Source organism: Leopardus geoffroyi, chromosome E3 (assembly GCF_018350155.1).
Source record: "Leopardus geoffroyi isolate Oge1 chromosome E3, O.geoffroyi_Oge1_pat1.0, whole genome shotgun sequence".
Classification (NCBI taxonomy): Eukaryota; Metazoa; Chordata; class Mammalia; order Carnivora; family Felidae; genus Leopardus; species Leopardus geoffroyi.
Window position 1 is genome coordinate 25,627,601 of NC_059340.1, and position 15,420 is coordinate 25,643,020.

The following is a 15,420-nucleotide window of genomic DNA, read 5'->3' on the forward strand; positions in this document are numbered from 1 at the left end:
GGGCAGGATGGGCAGGGAAAGCATTCAGGCAGATCTGACACCTTTTTTAAATATATAATCACCATAGTCTGTCACCTTGCACAGTCCCCTTCAAATTTCAAAATAGTTGTCCCATAAGGCAGTGAGATTTAAGAGATTTTGGTGTATTTCCCTATAGTCTTATGTTTTCCTACATGCATTCTGTCTTCTGTAGTTCATCTGTGGCCTCAGATGAACATTTTAGTGTGAGGCTGCATGTGTGAGTCTATATGTAATGGAAAATGATTGTCTTCAGATCTCAGATGTAGATCTCTGAATATACACATTCTCATAATTTTCTTTTCTTTGGTAGGTCCTGGATTTTAATAGAAGTCCCTGGGCTGAGGTGTTAACAGTCTTCATTTAATGAATTTCCATGAACATCTTTTTCGTGATGATCGTTGTGTGGAGATATCATCTTAATTGAAACTGTGAGAAGGGTGAGTGGACACTTCCCAGACATTTTGCAGATGCTTTATGTATTTAATGTCTTCTTCTCATCATGTTGTTCAAAACAAATATTTTTTCACAGAGGACACAGCTGAGGTTCTATGTAGGTGCCACTGAGAACTGGTATTAGGGCTGAGCCAGCAAGAACACAGGCAAAGCCTCAGAATATTGTGAGAGAAATTTGAGGAGATGGAAAGCTGTAGTTCGGGTGATGACAGGGGTCCAGCAGGGGCGGCTCACTTTGGCAACAAAGGTTCACTTTGGCAGCACTGACATTTCAGAGATGAACACTGCATTGTGCACTGAGAATGATCCCACATAACAGGTCTGTGTGGACCCCATGCTCCCTGCTCAGTCTGTGCCCAGGAATGACCTCCAACTGCATCTCACTGACCCCAGCACCCTCCCCTGTGCACCTCCTTAAACTCTGCTTTTTATTCACAATTTCTCTTGTATTCCTGTGTGATTCAAGTTTCCCCCATTTCTGCACTGGATCCTTCACTGATGCTTCCATTATGCTGATCAAAGGTTTGTGTCCCTTAATGCACGTATCCCTCTTTCACAAAGGATGCATGAGCACTAAAAGTGGTGCACCCCATTCTTTACAGAACCCAAAACATTGTGTCTCCAAAATGCACAGTAGTACTGCTGATATGTCTGCCTTTGTGTAAAAATCTTCTTTCTTTTTGACAAGAGAAACCTATAGCTTACCGCATTACAGGGAAATGACATAGCCCATTATATGTATGTCCTGAGAAACTTGAGATATGTTACAATGTCCTCAGCCACGTTCACAGTTGGATTGCCAAGACTCAGAACCATCATTACATCATTCCCACCAAGTCTTTCACGAAGAAGATGCATGTGCTTTACCAGTCACTCATCCAGGTCAGGTCATCTTACCAAATGGAGTAGGTGGAGGAGGGGGAGGTGGCCCACAGCCCTTGGCTGGTGATGAAGGGTGGTCCATGTGGTAAGGCCTGCAAGGCCATCCTGGGAAAGGACCAGGCCCTCTTGCATACATAATGGCCTGCAGAATAGAAATGAATGCTGTGTTCATAGGACAGAAAAAAGCGACAAAAGCAGAAACCCAAAGCAGCGTTCATCTTCTGCGAGCTTCCCCACCACCAGGTTCCAAGAGGGCAGCATCAGTGCCAAAATCTCTAACCATACTTTGGGTTCTGCTTACAGCCTTGGGGTAAGGAATGGATGTTATTGGGATAAACTAGTGTCCCACATGTCTGGAAATGTAGAAATACCAAGGGTTCTTTTCCTAGAAGATTGATGGACTTAATACCAAATTAACATAGTAGCATATTCCAGTTAGGAAGGCATCTAAGTCCAGGATCACCCTCCACCCCTCGTCCCCCTCCACCACAGGAGCTGCTTATTTGTATGTTAAGAACAGACAAAGTGAGAAGGAATGACAATCCCAGTCACCACACATGGAATCACAGCCCTTGTGGCTCAAAGCTCTGCCTCTAAGCCCCTGCCTGTTCCCTATCTGCTTCTCTCCTGACAATGGGGCCTTCTCTCTGGAAGTGCTGTCCATGGGCACAGAGACACACGGGGTGATGGGAGTCCTGAGGTCCTGCAGAGGACCTGGAAAAGCATGTTCTTAGAGAAACAGGTAACCTATACATGTTAGTTGGGTTCAGCTAATTTTTTTTAAATTCAGAGGTACTTCTCAGCTTAAGTACAGTACAATTTGCAGGGTAATTGTCTCCTCTGGAAAAATGAGGTGAAATTCTAAATAACAAAATGCCCTTTATTTCTGGTGTAAATTTCTGTGTTTTAGCTGTACCTGTGACAAAGGACACAAGAGAACCTGCTTATGTGAACACAAATGAAGGACACAGTGGGCACTTGCCATACAGGTAATTTTGGATTTTTTCTCTTCACAAGTTTCAGTGCATGTTTTCTACAACAAATATGTCACCTCCTATATAGGTCAGAGTATTTATACCCAGGACACACCTGAAGGGATTCTGGACAGCATGTTTACCAAAAAACTATTGAATATTGATGGGTATGAAATTTACTTTGTTTAAGACCACTCTAAATGACACATACAAAAATGTAAGTTGGAGTGAAGGCAGTTCGCCATTTCAGATTGAAAAGATATCCACAGACTTTTCTGAATACATTAAAACCCTTGATAGAAACAGGAAAGGAAGAAACAGCAAGAGCAATGATTCCACACTGAGGAGGTCCAGAAAAAACGATACAAGCTAGAAGACTTCCAAGTGGAGTGTGGTATCATCCTCCTTGATTTATTCCAGGAACACATTGGAAAAGCCCTAAGGTCCTCACCCCTAAGCACGGTTAGCTTCTAAAGTTACCACAAAGCAATTCCAGGTGGAAAACAGGGAAGCCTGTAGACTTCTGGGTAAAGGCTGTGCATTTGGAAAATTAAAAAAAAAAACAAGCAGACATATCATACGACACACAAACTAGAGGCAATGGCAGGAGAGCATGCTATACAAAAAGATGTGGGTGTCCCAAAAGACTTAAAACTGAAAATGGCCATAGCGTTTACCTTGTGCATCTTGGCAGTTTTGGTAGAGTCAGTGTTGTTGTCACTCTCGGGAGTGACACCTGCTTCTGGATCTGCTAAAGGCCCTAGAAGGGATGGAGGTTTATTCTGATTTGAGTAGACTGGAGGTTTAAAAACAAACAAACAAAAAAAAATCCCCTCATTCCTTAGACAACTTAAACTCTTTGGCCCAGTCAGATTGCAAATCACATGCAGAGAGTATCCTGCATGCCTCAGGTGATCCCCAAGAAGAACTTATCCCTTATAACTTAATGAAGACTCCTAAAAGCCCTGATTCAGATGTATTCATCACTCATCGAACAACTATGGATGTCTGGGGAGCACGACTAGATGGATAAGTTTGGCTGAGCCTCATGCCTCACAGATCCCAGCACGTGGACTGTGTGTAGAGCATTTCTGCTGAACTGCTATGTCTGCTTTTCTGCATACAGCCCCATTCCTTCTCCACAAGAGACACCTGTACCAATACATGGTGGGGGAAATGACAAAGATGATATGTCAATCATGAGACACTTGAGGAATGTGGTAATGGCAGCAGACACATTTCCCTTGCATTGCAATGATCTGTGGTACCAACTCTGCACCTTGACCAAAGACCCAACAAAAATAAGGTGAGTGTACTTCACAAGTCAACTCATACTGTTCCGATCATCGTACCAAGTGTTGCAGGTGGAGGGGTTCAGGGGATCGACCGGGCCACTAAGCTTCAGGAGGTGGATGTGCCTAATAGTCCATGGGGCTACCTCTAGGGTAGGGAATGCAGAATCTTCCAGTTAATGGAGGAGGTCTCCATGGATCCACGCTGCCCTGCAGAACAGAAGTGACAGCTATGTGCATATGCCAGACAAGAAAACCAGTATACCTAAAGCAGCTGAAACCCAGAGAAGAAGGTGTCAGCACCTGCCACCTTCTCTGCCACCAGGATCCAGGAGAGTAACAACAGTACCTGAAAACTTTAAACTTTATCCCTACCACTGGGTACCACCTACAGCTTGGGGTAGTAGATGCAAGAAGTTAAACTACTGTTATCACACATGACTGTCCTGTCTGCAAAAGTAAAATGGCAAGGGTCCCATCCTAGAGGATTAACAGAAGTAATTACAGACTAATGAAGTAGCATTCTCCAGACAGGCAGCCATTATGTCCAGATTCACCCTGCATCCCTCCTCTACGGTAATTTCAGTGCTGTTTTTGGTATATTAAGAACACAAAAAAATGAGTTTAAATAAATGGCTCATATTCTGCTCATGGAATCACAGCCACTCCTGGGGAAAAGTTTGGCAGCCAGCCCTTCAATTTGCCCCCTCTGCTCCTCTCCCTGAGAAAGGGGTCTTCCCTCTTGAAGTGTTGTCAAAGGCCTCTGAGACCTCTGAGGAGTGGAGGATGCCTGGAATCTTGCAGGGGAATGAGAGTCTTCTGTGAGGAGCAAGTTACTTGTGAATGACTACAAAGCTCAGGTTTGTTCATCTTAATTCACAGGGAATTCTGATTTTAAGCATTACTATAGGGTACAGAGTAATTATGTCCAACAGAAAAAAGAGGTAGAAATTCACATAACAGATTTATTGCAAATGTGTTTTGATTTCTAGTATTAAACTCTTGGGATGTGTCATGAAACTGTATTAGCTCTAACAGTGACTGGGGACACAACCAGAAAGTGCTCATATGAACACAATCAAAGGACACAACGTTCAGACTATTTTTACCTAAGGTATAGCTGGAAGGATTCCAGAGAACTCATTTACCAACAAAGACAGGAAGTTGATGAGTGATGACATTGACTTTGTCTAAGACCACTCTAAATTGCACAGGGCACAAAATATAAAGTTGTAGTAGTAACAATGTTGTTTTGGACTTTTGAATTTTAAACAATATGGCAGACTTTCTAACAGGTTAATCTAGCCAGAATCCAGAAAGAAAGACACAGCAGCCACACTGTTCCCACAGAGTTGAGGTCTGGAAGGGGTCACCCAGGCCAGGAGACTTCTGTTTGGAGTGTGGGGTCATCCTCCTCTGGTAATTTCCAGAAACACATGGAAAAGCCTTAAGGTACTCAGCCTCTAAGCACTTTGGGCTTCTAAACTTACCATAAAAAAGATGAAAGTAGAGAAGCTGTAGGCTCCTGGGATAAGAGTGTGCATTTGGAAAACAAATAACAAGCAGACATATCACACAAGGCCAGGAGAGCGTGCTGTACAGAAAGATGAGGGTTTCCCAAAAGAGTTACAATGGAGAATGGCCCCGGCACTTACCTTGTCCTTGTCTTCATTCTTGGTACAGTCAGAACTGCTGTAACTCACAAAGGCTGCACCAGTTTCTGAATCTGCTAAAGGCCCTAGAAGGGATAGAGGTTTATTCTGATTTTAGTGGACTGTGCGGAATTAAAACAAGTCCTCATCTCATTCTTCACATATCTTAAACTTTTCCCTACACTCAGGTCCCTGACCAGAGGCAGAGTGTATTCCATGTGCCTCTGGTGACCCCCAAGGATAAGGGGGAGAACCATCCCCTCACCTTAATGCAGACTCCATGGTGCCCTGGTTCGTGTTTTTCATAATTAATCAAATAACTGTGGACAGGTCAGGCTCAACTAGTAATTTAGAATTCATCAGTAAAACAGAAATTTCTCAGTTTACATCATGGGAAATCACTATTTCATTACAGATTAAGAATAAATATGAGGATGTCTGAGTGGCTCATTCGGTTAAGCATCCGACTCTTGATTTCCACTCAGCTCATGATCTCACAGCTTTTGAGTTCGGGCCCAGGATTGGGCTTCTCACTGACAGAGTGAAGCCTGCTTGGGATTCTCTCTCTCTGCCTCTCTCTATCCCTCCCAAACACACACACTCTCTATCTCAAAATAAATAAATTTAATAAAAATGAGAATACTGATTTGGTGTATATCATCAATGAATCCTGAAGATGGGTAAGTTTCTTTAGGTTCCATGTGGATTGTTCAATCTTTCCACTTATGTATAAGGTGCCTTCCACATGTGAACAGTTATTATATAACTATTTCTGAATAGAAATGTATTTAGACTAATATTATACTAATCAGAAAATGAAAACTATGGGACTTTAGCAGTGATACTGCAGACTTGCACTGATAACATCAGAGTACTAAGCTATATGGAACTTGAATTTAGGAATGTAGGGCTATGGTTCACAAGAAAATAAAACAAAAATAAAGAATGTTAAAAATATCAAATAAGTGACCTTCTCCTCAAACTAAAATAAGGTCTTCACATTGAGTCAAGGTGGGAAAGGGGGATTAGGCCCATGTCCTGTCACCCCTCCAGGCTCATCACTATATACAGGGGAATGCTGGAGGAGGTGGGAGGGTCACAGGGGAGGGACATGAGCTCCACCAATCACAGGGACAGGTGCCCTGCTGTCTGAGGCACAGAGGAGAACACCCTTCTGTCACCCCTTCAGACCATCTTCTGTACTTAGTGCTTGTGATTCTTTTCAGGCCACACGATGATCACCCACAGGAACAGGCTGCACAGCAGTCTTCCAGGCATTGGTTTCTGCCTCAGGCATCCCACAGGCAGCCTCTTTCCTTCCATCACATCCAGTCTTGGATAAAGAAAAAGAATGGACTTCTATAAGAGTTGCAACACCACGTACTCTACTAGATAACAGCACAGGCATCATCCCTGGAAACATCCATAAAAACACAAGTCAAACTACCATACCTGTATTTTCAAGTAGGTGACCTCCCTGCTCTGCTCTGTCATCTCCCTCTCCCAGACGGATCTTGATCTGGGGGAGAAAAACATATCCACCTTCAGTTGTACCAGACTGTGCACCAAAGAGAGAGAGGAGGAAAAAAGAAAACACCCAGTTGTCCTGAGCATTCTTCTCATAAACTGCGATCTGAAAAAGCCAACAATGAAAAGCCCATGTTTAGGGATTCCAAGGGCCACTACACTCACCCGCATGAGGTGCTAAGGGTTCAATACGTCAGGCAGAACTCAGGTTACCTGATGTCTGAAGGTGAGCTCTGCCTGTTGCAGCCTGTTCTCTTGTTTGTTCAATTTGTTGCCTGTGAGTTACAATTGCTTTCATCAAATAAGGCCCGATATTGGTTAGGATTATACATAATCTGCCCACGTTTCCATCAGCCTCATATCTGTCCCCTGATATAATTTATTCTTACACATGAAACACTCTTTACATGGTTATAAATGTACAGTAGGATCAAAGCTATTGTTCCATCCTTTCCTTACTCATTATTCCATGCCCATAGGGTTCAGAGTTCATAGAATTCCTTCCCATTTTCAATCTTTTCCTAATTCATCACATGACAAGTGTCTTTCATCATAAAGCTCTATTCTTTAACTTATATCGTCACCATGTTTCCTAGGGTTGCAAAGACCAGGGCCATTAAATGTCACCACCATGTTGATGGGTATGATACATCCTACGACACACTGCTTTCCTATAGATTATGACACTTGACACCAACCCCCCAGGAACGTTAGCATTGATGAAATTTCTATACAGTCTGGCCATTGCTTGAGATCCACAAATGTTTAGAAACGTAATTGTTTTGTTCTTTCTAAAACTTACCTTTTTTTTAGTCTGCTAATACTCTATGCCTATGTCCTCTGAATTTGTGTTTATATTACTATGTTGGGTCTAAACATTGTAAAAAGGTTAAAAACAAAAAATGAGCAGTTTTCATGAGCTGCTGGTAATTAGTAGCTGCACTCACTTGTACTTGTTTTCTTCTGTAGCTTTTTTCAAATTTTCCCTGCAGCTGCCAGCTGATTCTTCTTTGCCGCCAGTTCACACTGTGTCATTTTAAGCTTCCTAAGATAGGAAAAATATATACGTAGTCCAGGAGCCAAGGTCCAGAAATTCTTCCTTTTTACCTCCCAGCACTCTTGAAGGCAAATATCCCTTTCCCCATCTCTCCCGTAAATGCACAGACTGACAACACAATCAGAGAAATGAAGTGAACACCCCATTTAAGTTAAAGAAAATTCAACGTCTGTCTGCTGCCATGTCTTTGCTATCAGAACTGTCTTTCTAGTTCTCTGCTTCTACTCCTTCATCATAAAGTCATCAAATAACGTTGCACTCTGTGCCTTCCAAGAGTTGGTCTTTTGTTTGAGATGGTGAAGGCTCATTTCAGCAATGTCACAAACTATGACCAACTGTACCCATTAGGATGAAGCAAGAGATCATCACTAGTCTTACACCTCCATGTGGAGCCCTGATTCTCAGTCCAAAAGTTGTACCCTGACACAATCACCCTGAAAGAGACCTTCCAGGATATGGCTTCACCAGCATTGCAGCTCACTCCCTGACATTGGTAGGGGTTAGGAGTACAACCCCTGCCTCTACCTTCATATATCTTGGTGGAGGAAAAGGCCAATCTTAGAGCAGCAAATCTCCTGAAGTATAACCTGATATGAACTGTCATATAGTCTGGGTTTATATATAGTCTGTTTCCTGGAGAGGAAACAGATTTCAGATGGAAAACTATTAACTTCATACAGTCAATCTACTTTAACAAGACTGATTCCATTGATAGTGAAGACAACAAAGGGAAATGCCTAAAAAGGCTGGTTTGCCGTGTTACCATCAGACTATTTTGTTTGTGTAGTTAATTTAAAGGGTTTCTACTTGGCACTTGATTTACTCAAGAATCACATGCAAAACTGAAAGTCTCTTAGAAACTGACACAAAAGCCCTAGACAGAGAAAGGCACATGCATTTCCTTCTGGCCTCTGAGGCAGTCCTTCAGCAAATGCTTTCTGGAGTGGTTGTAATATAGTGGCTCTGTTGTAAGGGAGTGAAGGAAGAAAGGTGGTCAGGGCTCTGTACCCACTCCCAAAAAGAGCTTACAAATTAATGAAAACAAGATGCCAATGAGAGCAGCCCTCACCCCAGGTGTGGGAAGGAATAACACACAGCCGAGTCTCCAGGGAGGAGAAAGAAGAGCTCATTTCCCATCATGAATGAGGGACTCTAAAGGCCCCGATCTCTGCCTGAGAATGAATGGAAATACTGTACAAAGGAGGAAATATGTGAATGAATGCACCAAATTTCTATCAACCTCATGAAGACACACAAGACCAAGATAGAGAAGAAGGAAGCCCATGACACAGCCAGCCTGGCAGTTGGAGCCAATCTCCCTAGGTTTCATCAATGATTTGGGAGGCTTACAAATGAACTGCATTGAAGCTGAACAACTTTAGGGGCATAGACTTAGAATGAAACACGTGTAGTTCAGGGTCGGCCAGCAAAGATGAGCCCTAGTGAAGCTGCAGGCTTTGGTCAAGACCCAGAGGAGTTACACTTAAAAATCAGGGGACAGGAAATAACTAGGCTTTCTTAGGGATTGGGCCTGCAGTGAACAATCTCACTGGCAGAATGGATGCAGGGATCCAGTACTGCTGGCGCCCCTACCCACTTTCCAGGAAGAAATTACTGTTGTTTCTGCAGCAGGATAATTCCATTTTTTCCCTCCACACTTTTGACCCATGTCTGGTCCTGAACAAAAATGACCTAATCGATGACAAAACAACGTGATGGGATTGAAACCTATAGGACAATGTAGATGGATCCAGAGCAGATCCAGGTATCAATGTTATTAATGCTGGTACCTTCCCTCTTCTGCCCCAAATACATGACACAATGTGTGACAAGCACTCAGGACAGAAAGGAAAATGCAGGTTACAGAAAGCAAGGTAGGAAGGGAAGGCACAATTCTACTGAATGCATTTGGCAAAAAGACTCTGGACCCAGTTCCAAAACAAGTATCTCTCCTGGCTGCCACATTCATTCATACAGCGGTACTTATGACAGTTATCACATGATCATCTTACTCTTCTGTAGCCACTTTTGTTCATAGAATTCTTCAAGGATGCCTGCTTTCTCCTTCAGCTGTTTGACTTTTGCTTCCTTGGTTGCTTTCACAGACGTCAACACATTACACTTGTCTTCCAGGGCCTTTTTATTTTCTGTAAAAAAAAAAAAAGGGTTTTCTTTGTAAGTGTGTACATGACCTGAGTCTTGATTTTGGTGTGACAAAAAAAGGGCAAGAACCATGACGGCAGGAAGCTATTCTTTCCCTTCCCAATGCAGTCATTGTCATCATATGGGGATTTCTCCCCAACAGACAATATACCTTCCAGTTGACAGTTACTGGACCTAAAGGCTCTTAGCTCTACATCATCAAATTCACCATTTGCATCTTGTGGTTAAGACATATATGAGAAAAGACTTTCAAGAAACAATGATTCCACAACAATTTGAGTGTACCTGACACAAAAGGATTGTACACCGCAATAAACAAGGACCTTGAGGCATAAATATAACTAGAAGACAAAAATGATGGAAAATAGTTCATGTACAACAGCTTATACATGGCTCTTAGTGGTATACACACACACACACATATATATACATATATATATATATATATATATATATATATATATATATACACACCTCTATTCTCATTGAAAATTCACTGTTCAGCATTAAGGGAGAAAGAGACCATGGGGCACCTGGGTGGCTCAGTCAGTTGAGCATCAGACTCTTGATTTTGGTTCAGGTCATGATTCCAGGATCATGGGATCAAGACCTGTGTTGGCCTCCATGCTGAGTGTGGATCCTGCTTAAGATTCTCTTTCTCTCTGCCCCTCTCCCCTACTTGCATGCCCTCTCTCACTAAAATTAAAGAAAAATAATAAAAAATAATTTAAAAAGAATTTTTTTTAAGGGAAAGGATTATACACTTTGGCTAACGCCCTTTATCTCTCAACTATATTTGGGGACTTTCTACTATCTTATAGGGCAGAGCTGAATGATGTGATAATTACCTAGTTGTGAAAATAAAAGATACTTCCTAGTCTTTGAAATAGTAAAACTCATCATGGTGCTCCTAGTGAAATTCCAGCGCACTGTTTAGAAAGAGGTTTGGTTCCCAGAGGCCCGGTCTTTACTGTGGTAAACAGCAAGCAAATATGCTGTGCTCACCCCACCCAATGAACAAAAAGCCTCCAAAGCCAAGTTACAGTAAAACTCAGCAGCCAACTCTTATCATTTCCTGATTCTTGACATTTCTTTCTCTCTCTGAGATTGCAAGGTAGCACGTGCAGTTTGAAGGGTGTCATTTAAAATTTCATTAAAGTGGGCACCTGGGTAGCTCAGGTGGTTAAGCGTCCCACTTCAGCTCATGTCATGATCTCGTGGTTTGTGAGTTCGAGCCCTGCCTTGGGCTCTGTGCTGACAGTTCAGAGCCTGGAGCCTGTTTTGGATTCTGTGTTTCTGTCTCTCTGTGCTCCCTTCCCTGCTTGTGCTCTGTCTCTAGCTGTCTCTCAAAAAATGAATAAACTCCAATTTTTAAAAATATTTCATTAAAGTGCTCAGCTATTTTGATGTTCTCCTTCAACAAAATATGTTGAATGAGTAATAATAGTTCATTAATTTTACTTGTGTTTTTAGAACACAATCCAGGCAAAGAAGAGATTATTACCTTCAACTTAAGAGCTTCATCAGAGAGAAACTTAGTTTCTCTCTTAGTTTCCTGAAGACATTTCCTTAATTCATTTTTCTATAAAACACGAAAAAAGATTCAGAATTAAAAAAAAAAAAAAACCATACTGCTAGATAAACCTATCTTCTAATGTGTGACTCCTTTCACAAATAAAGAGGTAGCTCTTTACATTTGTGAAGCTTGTCTTCAATTGGGACTGTTTATTGAACACATGAAATAGGTCAGTAGGATGAACTACTACCAGAGTGGAAATAACCGAAATGAAATCACAAAAAAATTATTTGAAAGGGCAATGCTACCTTCTGTTTCCAAATGGATATTTCCTCAGCAAGTAAAGTTCTCTATTTTCTTTCTTAAAAAATATTGATCTTCTCAGTTATTCACTGTAAACTAAACTAAAGGAGATAAAACATTTTCTAAGGTTGTTACCAAACCAGTGACATCGAATAATCCCAGTGTATTAGCAACACAGACACATGATCTGACAGATGGGTGTAACTAACATTTTAGTTTTCCCAAAGCTATCCCAAAATTAAGTTTGCCATCAAAACTATTAGTAAAGCTTGATTTCCCAAAGAAATCAAGTTTTAGCAAGACTTTAAACCTAAGAAAACCTTATTTCAATGAGATTCCTATTTAAAATATTGTCCAAAATGGAGAAACGCATAAAATATCTTCTCCTAATTTCTCTCGCATCTAGAATCACCCTTCTTGGAAAATTCAATCATACTTATGTCACCACCAGAGATGAAACAGAAAAATCAAATCCTATCAACTTACATTTCTCTCCTCCAATTATTAGGTACGTAAATAGGTCCCTGAAAATAAAGGAACAAAAACAAAACCATCATTCAGTCTTGGTTTGAGCCACTTACACCCCCAGGTGCTATTTGGAATTCCACACAAGGAAATCTCAAACTGCTGACTGATTGACTACCCAAAGGCCTTGGATGACTTCCTGCTGCTCACAGATTGCCTTTCATGAACCCGGGGCTGGGGGCCCTGGAGGACAAGGTCTTTGGAATCACACATATGGGTACAATCTCAGCTTTAAACTTAGTGGCTGGAGATCCGGATTAATGACAATTCGTAGAAGACGAACTTTTTTCATCCCAACATGAGAATGTTACCCTCCAACCTTACAGGAATATTATTCAACACACATGAAGCACCCAATTACAGGTGGATAACACATGTAAGCTCTAGAACAGACTCTTCTAATAGGGATTAATTCTCTCATCTGGCCCCAAAATGCAAACTTCTATTGGCCCATTGTGAGAGCTCTCATGCCCTGAGTTCACTCTTCTCACCACTACCACTACTGCATTCACAGTGATGAACACCAGCCTTTGAGGCCTTGCTGAGTGTCAGGCAGCCACCTTGGCTCTCAACAGCACCAAAGAAACACCACATTCTATGGAGCCCATACAGAATACATTGCCCCCATTTGCATCACATTCACTTCTCATTCTTCCCTGGCATTAACAGCTCCCTCCACCTCAGACTCAAAACCTTGGTTTAAACTCCCTTGTGACACACACCCTGCCTGGCAATATCTGGCTTCTTCTCTAAGCTTAAGCCACTTGATAGACTCAAAGAGTGTTATTTCATCTTCACATTTCACCAAGAGCCAGGTCATGGCAAAGTACTAACTCCAAACCTCAGCCTTGTTTCCTAACCATTTCTATATAAAATTACACTCATTTCATTCCCTCTACTCTGGTGATGTGTTCCTCCTCCTGATCTCTTATATTAAGGGATGATTAACTCCCTCCACATTGTCACTTAGGCTCCAAACAGGAAAGAGAAAGATTTTTTAAGAGTTAACAAGTCAATTAGACATCAGAAGTCACCATATTTATCCCTAGTTGAATTAAAATGCACATCAAGTGGTGCCTAGGTGGCTCAGTTGGCTGAGTGTCCCAACTTTGGCTCAGGTCATGGTCTCGCGGCTCGTGGGTTCTACCCTCACATTGGGCTCTGTGGTGACAGCTGGGATCCTGGAGCCCACTTCAGACTCTGTGTCTCCCTCTCTCTGTCCCTCCCCCGCTTGCACTCTCTCTCGCTCAAAATAAACATAAAAAAAAACCCACATCAAACACTAGTACTGAGAAAATATCACGAAGAAACTAAAGCTTAAATTCTTACCTCGATTTTCTCAAGGCTCTAAGAGAGGAAAAAACAAAATTAAGTTTGCCATCAAAACAAATTATTAGTAAAAACCTATAGTTCCTGATAAATACCAAAACAGTAATCCAATGAAATTACAATAATCATTTTATTTTGCATAATGAATTCACAGGATTAAAAACTTAAAAAAGTTAGAATTTCCTGTTTAATTCATGATACTTCACAATTTCTGTTAAAGAGTACAATATAAATAGCTTATTTTTGACCCCAAAATCTGTTTACATTAAATGAACATTCAACCTATTCAATTTTGACAATTGATAATACATTTAAAAAATGCATTAAATGGTCATTTCCCTGGTCTTTTTTTTAAACCTGGTATCCACACTGAAGTTTGGAACTAGGATTATTTTTAAATCCTGAAATAAAGAAAGAAGGAACTGGGGTGCCTGGGTGGCTCAGTTGGTTAAGCGGCTGACTTCAGCTCACGTCATGATCTCGTGGTCCGTGAGTTTGGGCCCCGCGTCGGGTTCTGTGCTGACAGCTCGGAGCCTGGAGCCTGTTTTGGATTCTGTGTCTCCCTCTCTCTGACCCTCCCCCATTCATGCTCTGTCTCTCTCTGTCTCAAAAATAAATAAACGTTAAAAAAAAAAAGGGAGGGAGATGAGGGATGGGGGAGGGAGGGAGATGAGGGATGAAGGTAGGAAGGAAGGCAGGCAGGAAGAGCAAAACCTTTGTGTTAACATATGCCTCTTTTATTCTCTAAAAAGTTCTTCTTAAATCTTACACAGAGTTGGCTGTTTTCTGAATTCACACACAGAGCACATCAGATGCCATGATTTTTTCCAGACTACCATCAGTGAAATAAAAGCCATCAAATGAGAAAAAAGAATATGCATAGAGCTAAAGCACAAACAACAGAAATGACAGCTAATATTTCTTTTAAAAAAATATTGTCAAATTGGCTTCCATACAACACCCAGTGCTCATCCCAATAAATGCCCTCCTCAATGACCATCACCCACTTTCCCCTCTCCCCCACCCATCAACCTTCAGTATGTTCTGTGTATTCAAGAGTCTCTTATGGTTTGCCTCCTTCCCTCTCTGTAACTTTTTCCCCTTCCCCTCCCCCATGGTCTTCTGGCAAGTTTCTCAAGATCTCCCATATGAGTAAAAACATATGATATCTGTCTTTCTCTGACTGACTTATTTCACTTAGCATAATACCCTCCAGAATGGCCAGATTTCATTCTTTCTCATTGCCAAGTAGTATTAGTATTCCATTGTATATATAAACCACATCTTCTTTATCCATTCATCAATTGATGGACATTTAGGCTTTTTCCATAATTTGGCTGTTGTTGAAAGTGCTGCTATAAACATTAGGTACATGTGCCCCTATGTATCAGCACTCCTGTATCCCTTGAGTAAATTCCTAGCAGTGCTATTGCTGGATCATAGGGTAGTTCTATATTTAATTTTTTGAGGAAACTTCACACTGTTTTCCAGAGTGGCTGCACCAGTTTGCATTCCCACCAACAGTGCAAGAGGGTTCCAGTTTCTCCACATCCTCGCTAGCATCTATAGTCTCCTGATTTGTTCATTTTAGCCACTCTGACCAGCATAAGACGATATCTCAGTGTGGTTTTGATTTGTATTTCCCTGATGATGAGTGATGTGGAGCATTTTTTCATGTGTCAGTTGGCCATCTGGATGTCTTCTTTGGCAAAGTGTCTATTCATGT

General features: G+C 41.5%; 1 protein-coding gene and 1 long non-coding RNA gene across 5 annotated transcripts in view; both read right to left on the minus strand.

The window, feature by feature from the left end:
• Positions 1-732: 732 nt before the first annotated feature.
• LOC123588836 (transport and Golgi organization protein 1 homolog) overlaps positions 733-15,420 on the minus strand; it is a 102,527-nt gene continuing 87,839 nt past the window's right edge. For 2 of the 3 annotated variants that reach the window (XM_045460143.1, XM_045460140.1), the window contains one exon: positions 734-1,498. In XM_045460143.1, coding sequence (XP_045316099.1) covers positions 1,358-1,498 — 141 coding nt within the window. In that variant the 3' untranslated portion in view covers positions 734-1,357. Of the gene's footprint in view, positions 1,499-15,420 lie in introns of all 3 variants that reach the window. The other variant, XM_045460141.1, reaches the window with a different exon arrangement.
• The window catches only part of LOC123588840, a 78,893-nt gene continuing 65,540 nt past the window's right edge, over positions 2,068-15,420 (minus strand). Inside the window, exons 2-4 of one of the 2 annotated variants that reach the window (XR_006708035.1) lie at positions 7,749-10,005; positions 5,278-6,907; positions 2,068-3,832 (exon numbers count right to left, since the gene is read on the minus strand). This is a non-coding gene — a long non-coding RNA (uncharacterized LOC123588840). Of the gene's footprint in view, positions 3,833-5,277; positions 10,006-15,420 lie in introns of both variants that reach the window. The other variant, XR_006708034.1, reaches the window with a different exon arrangement.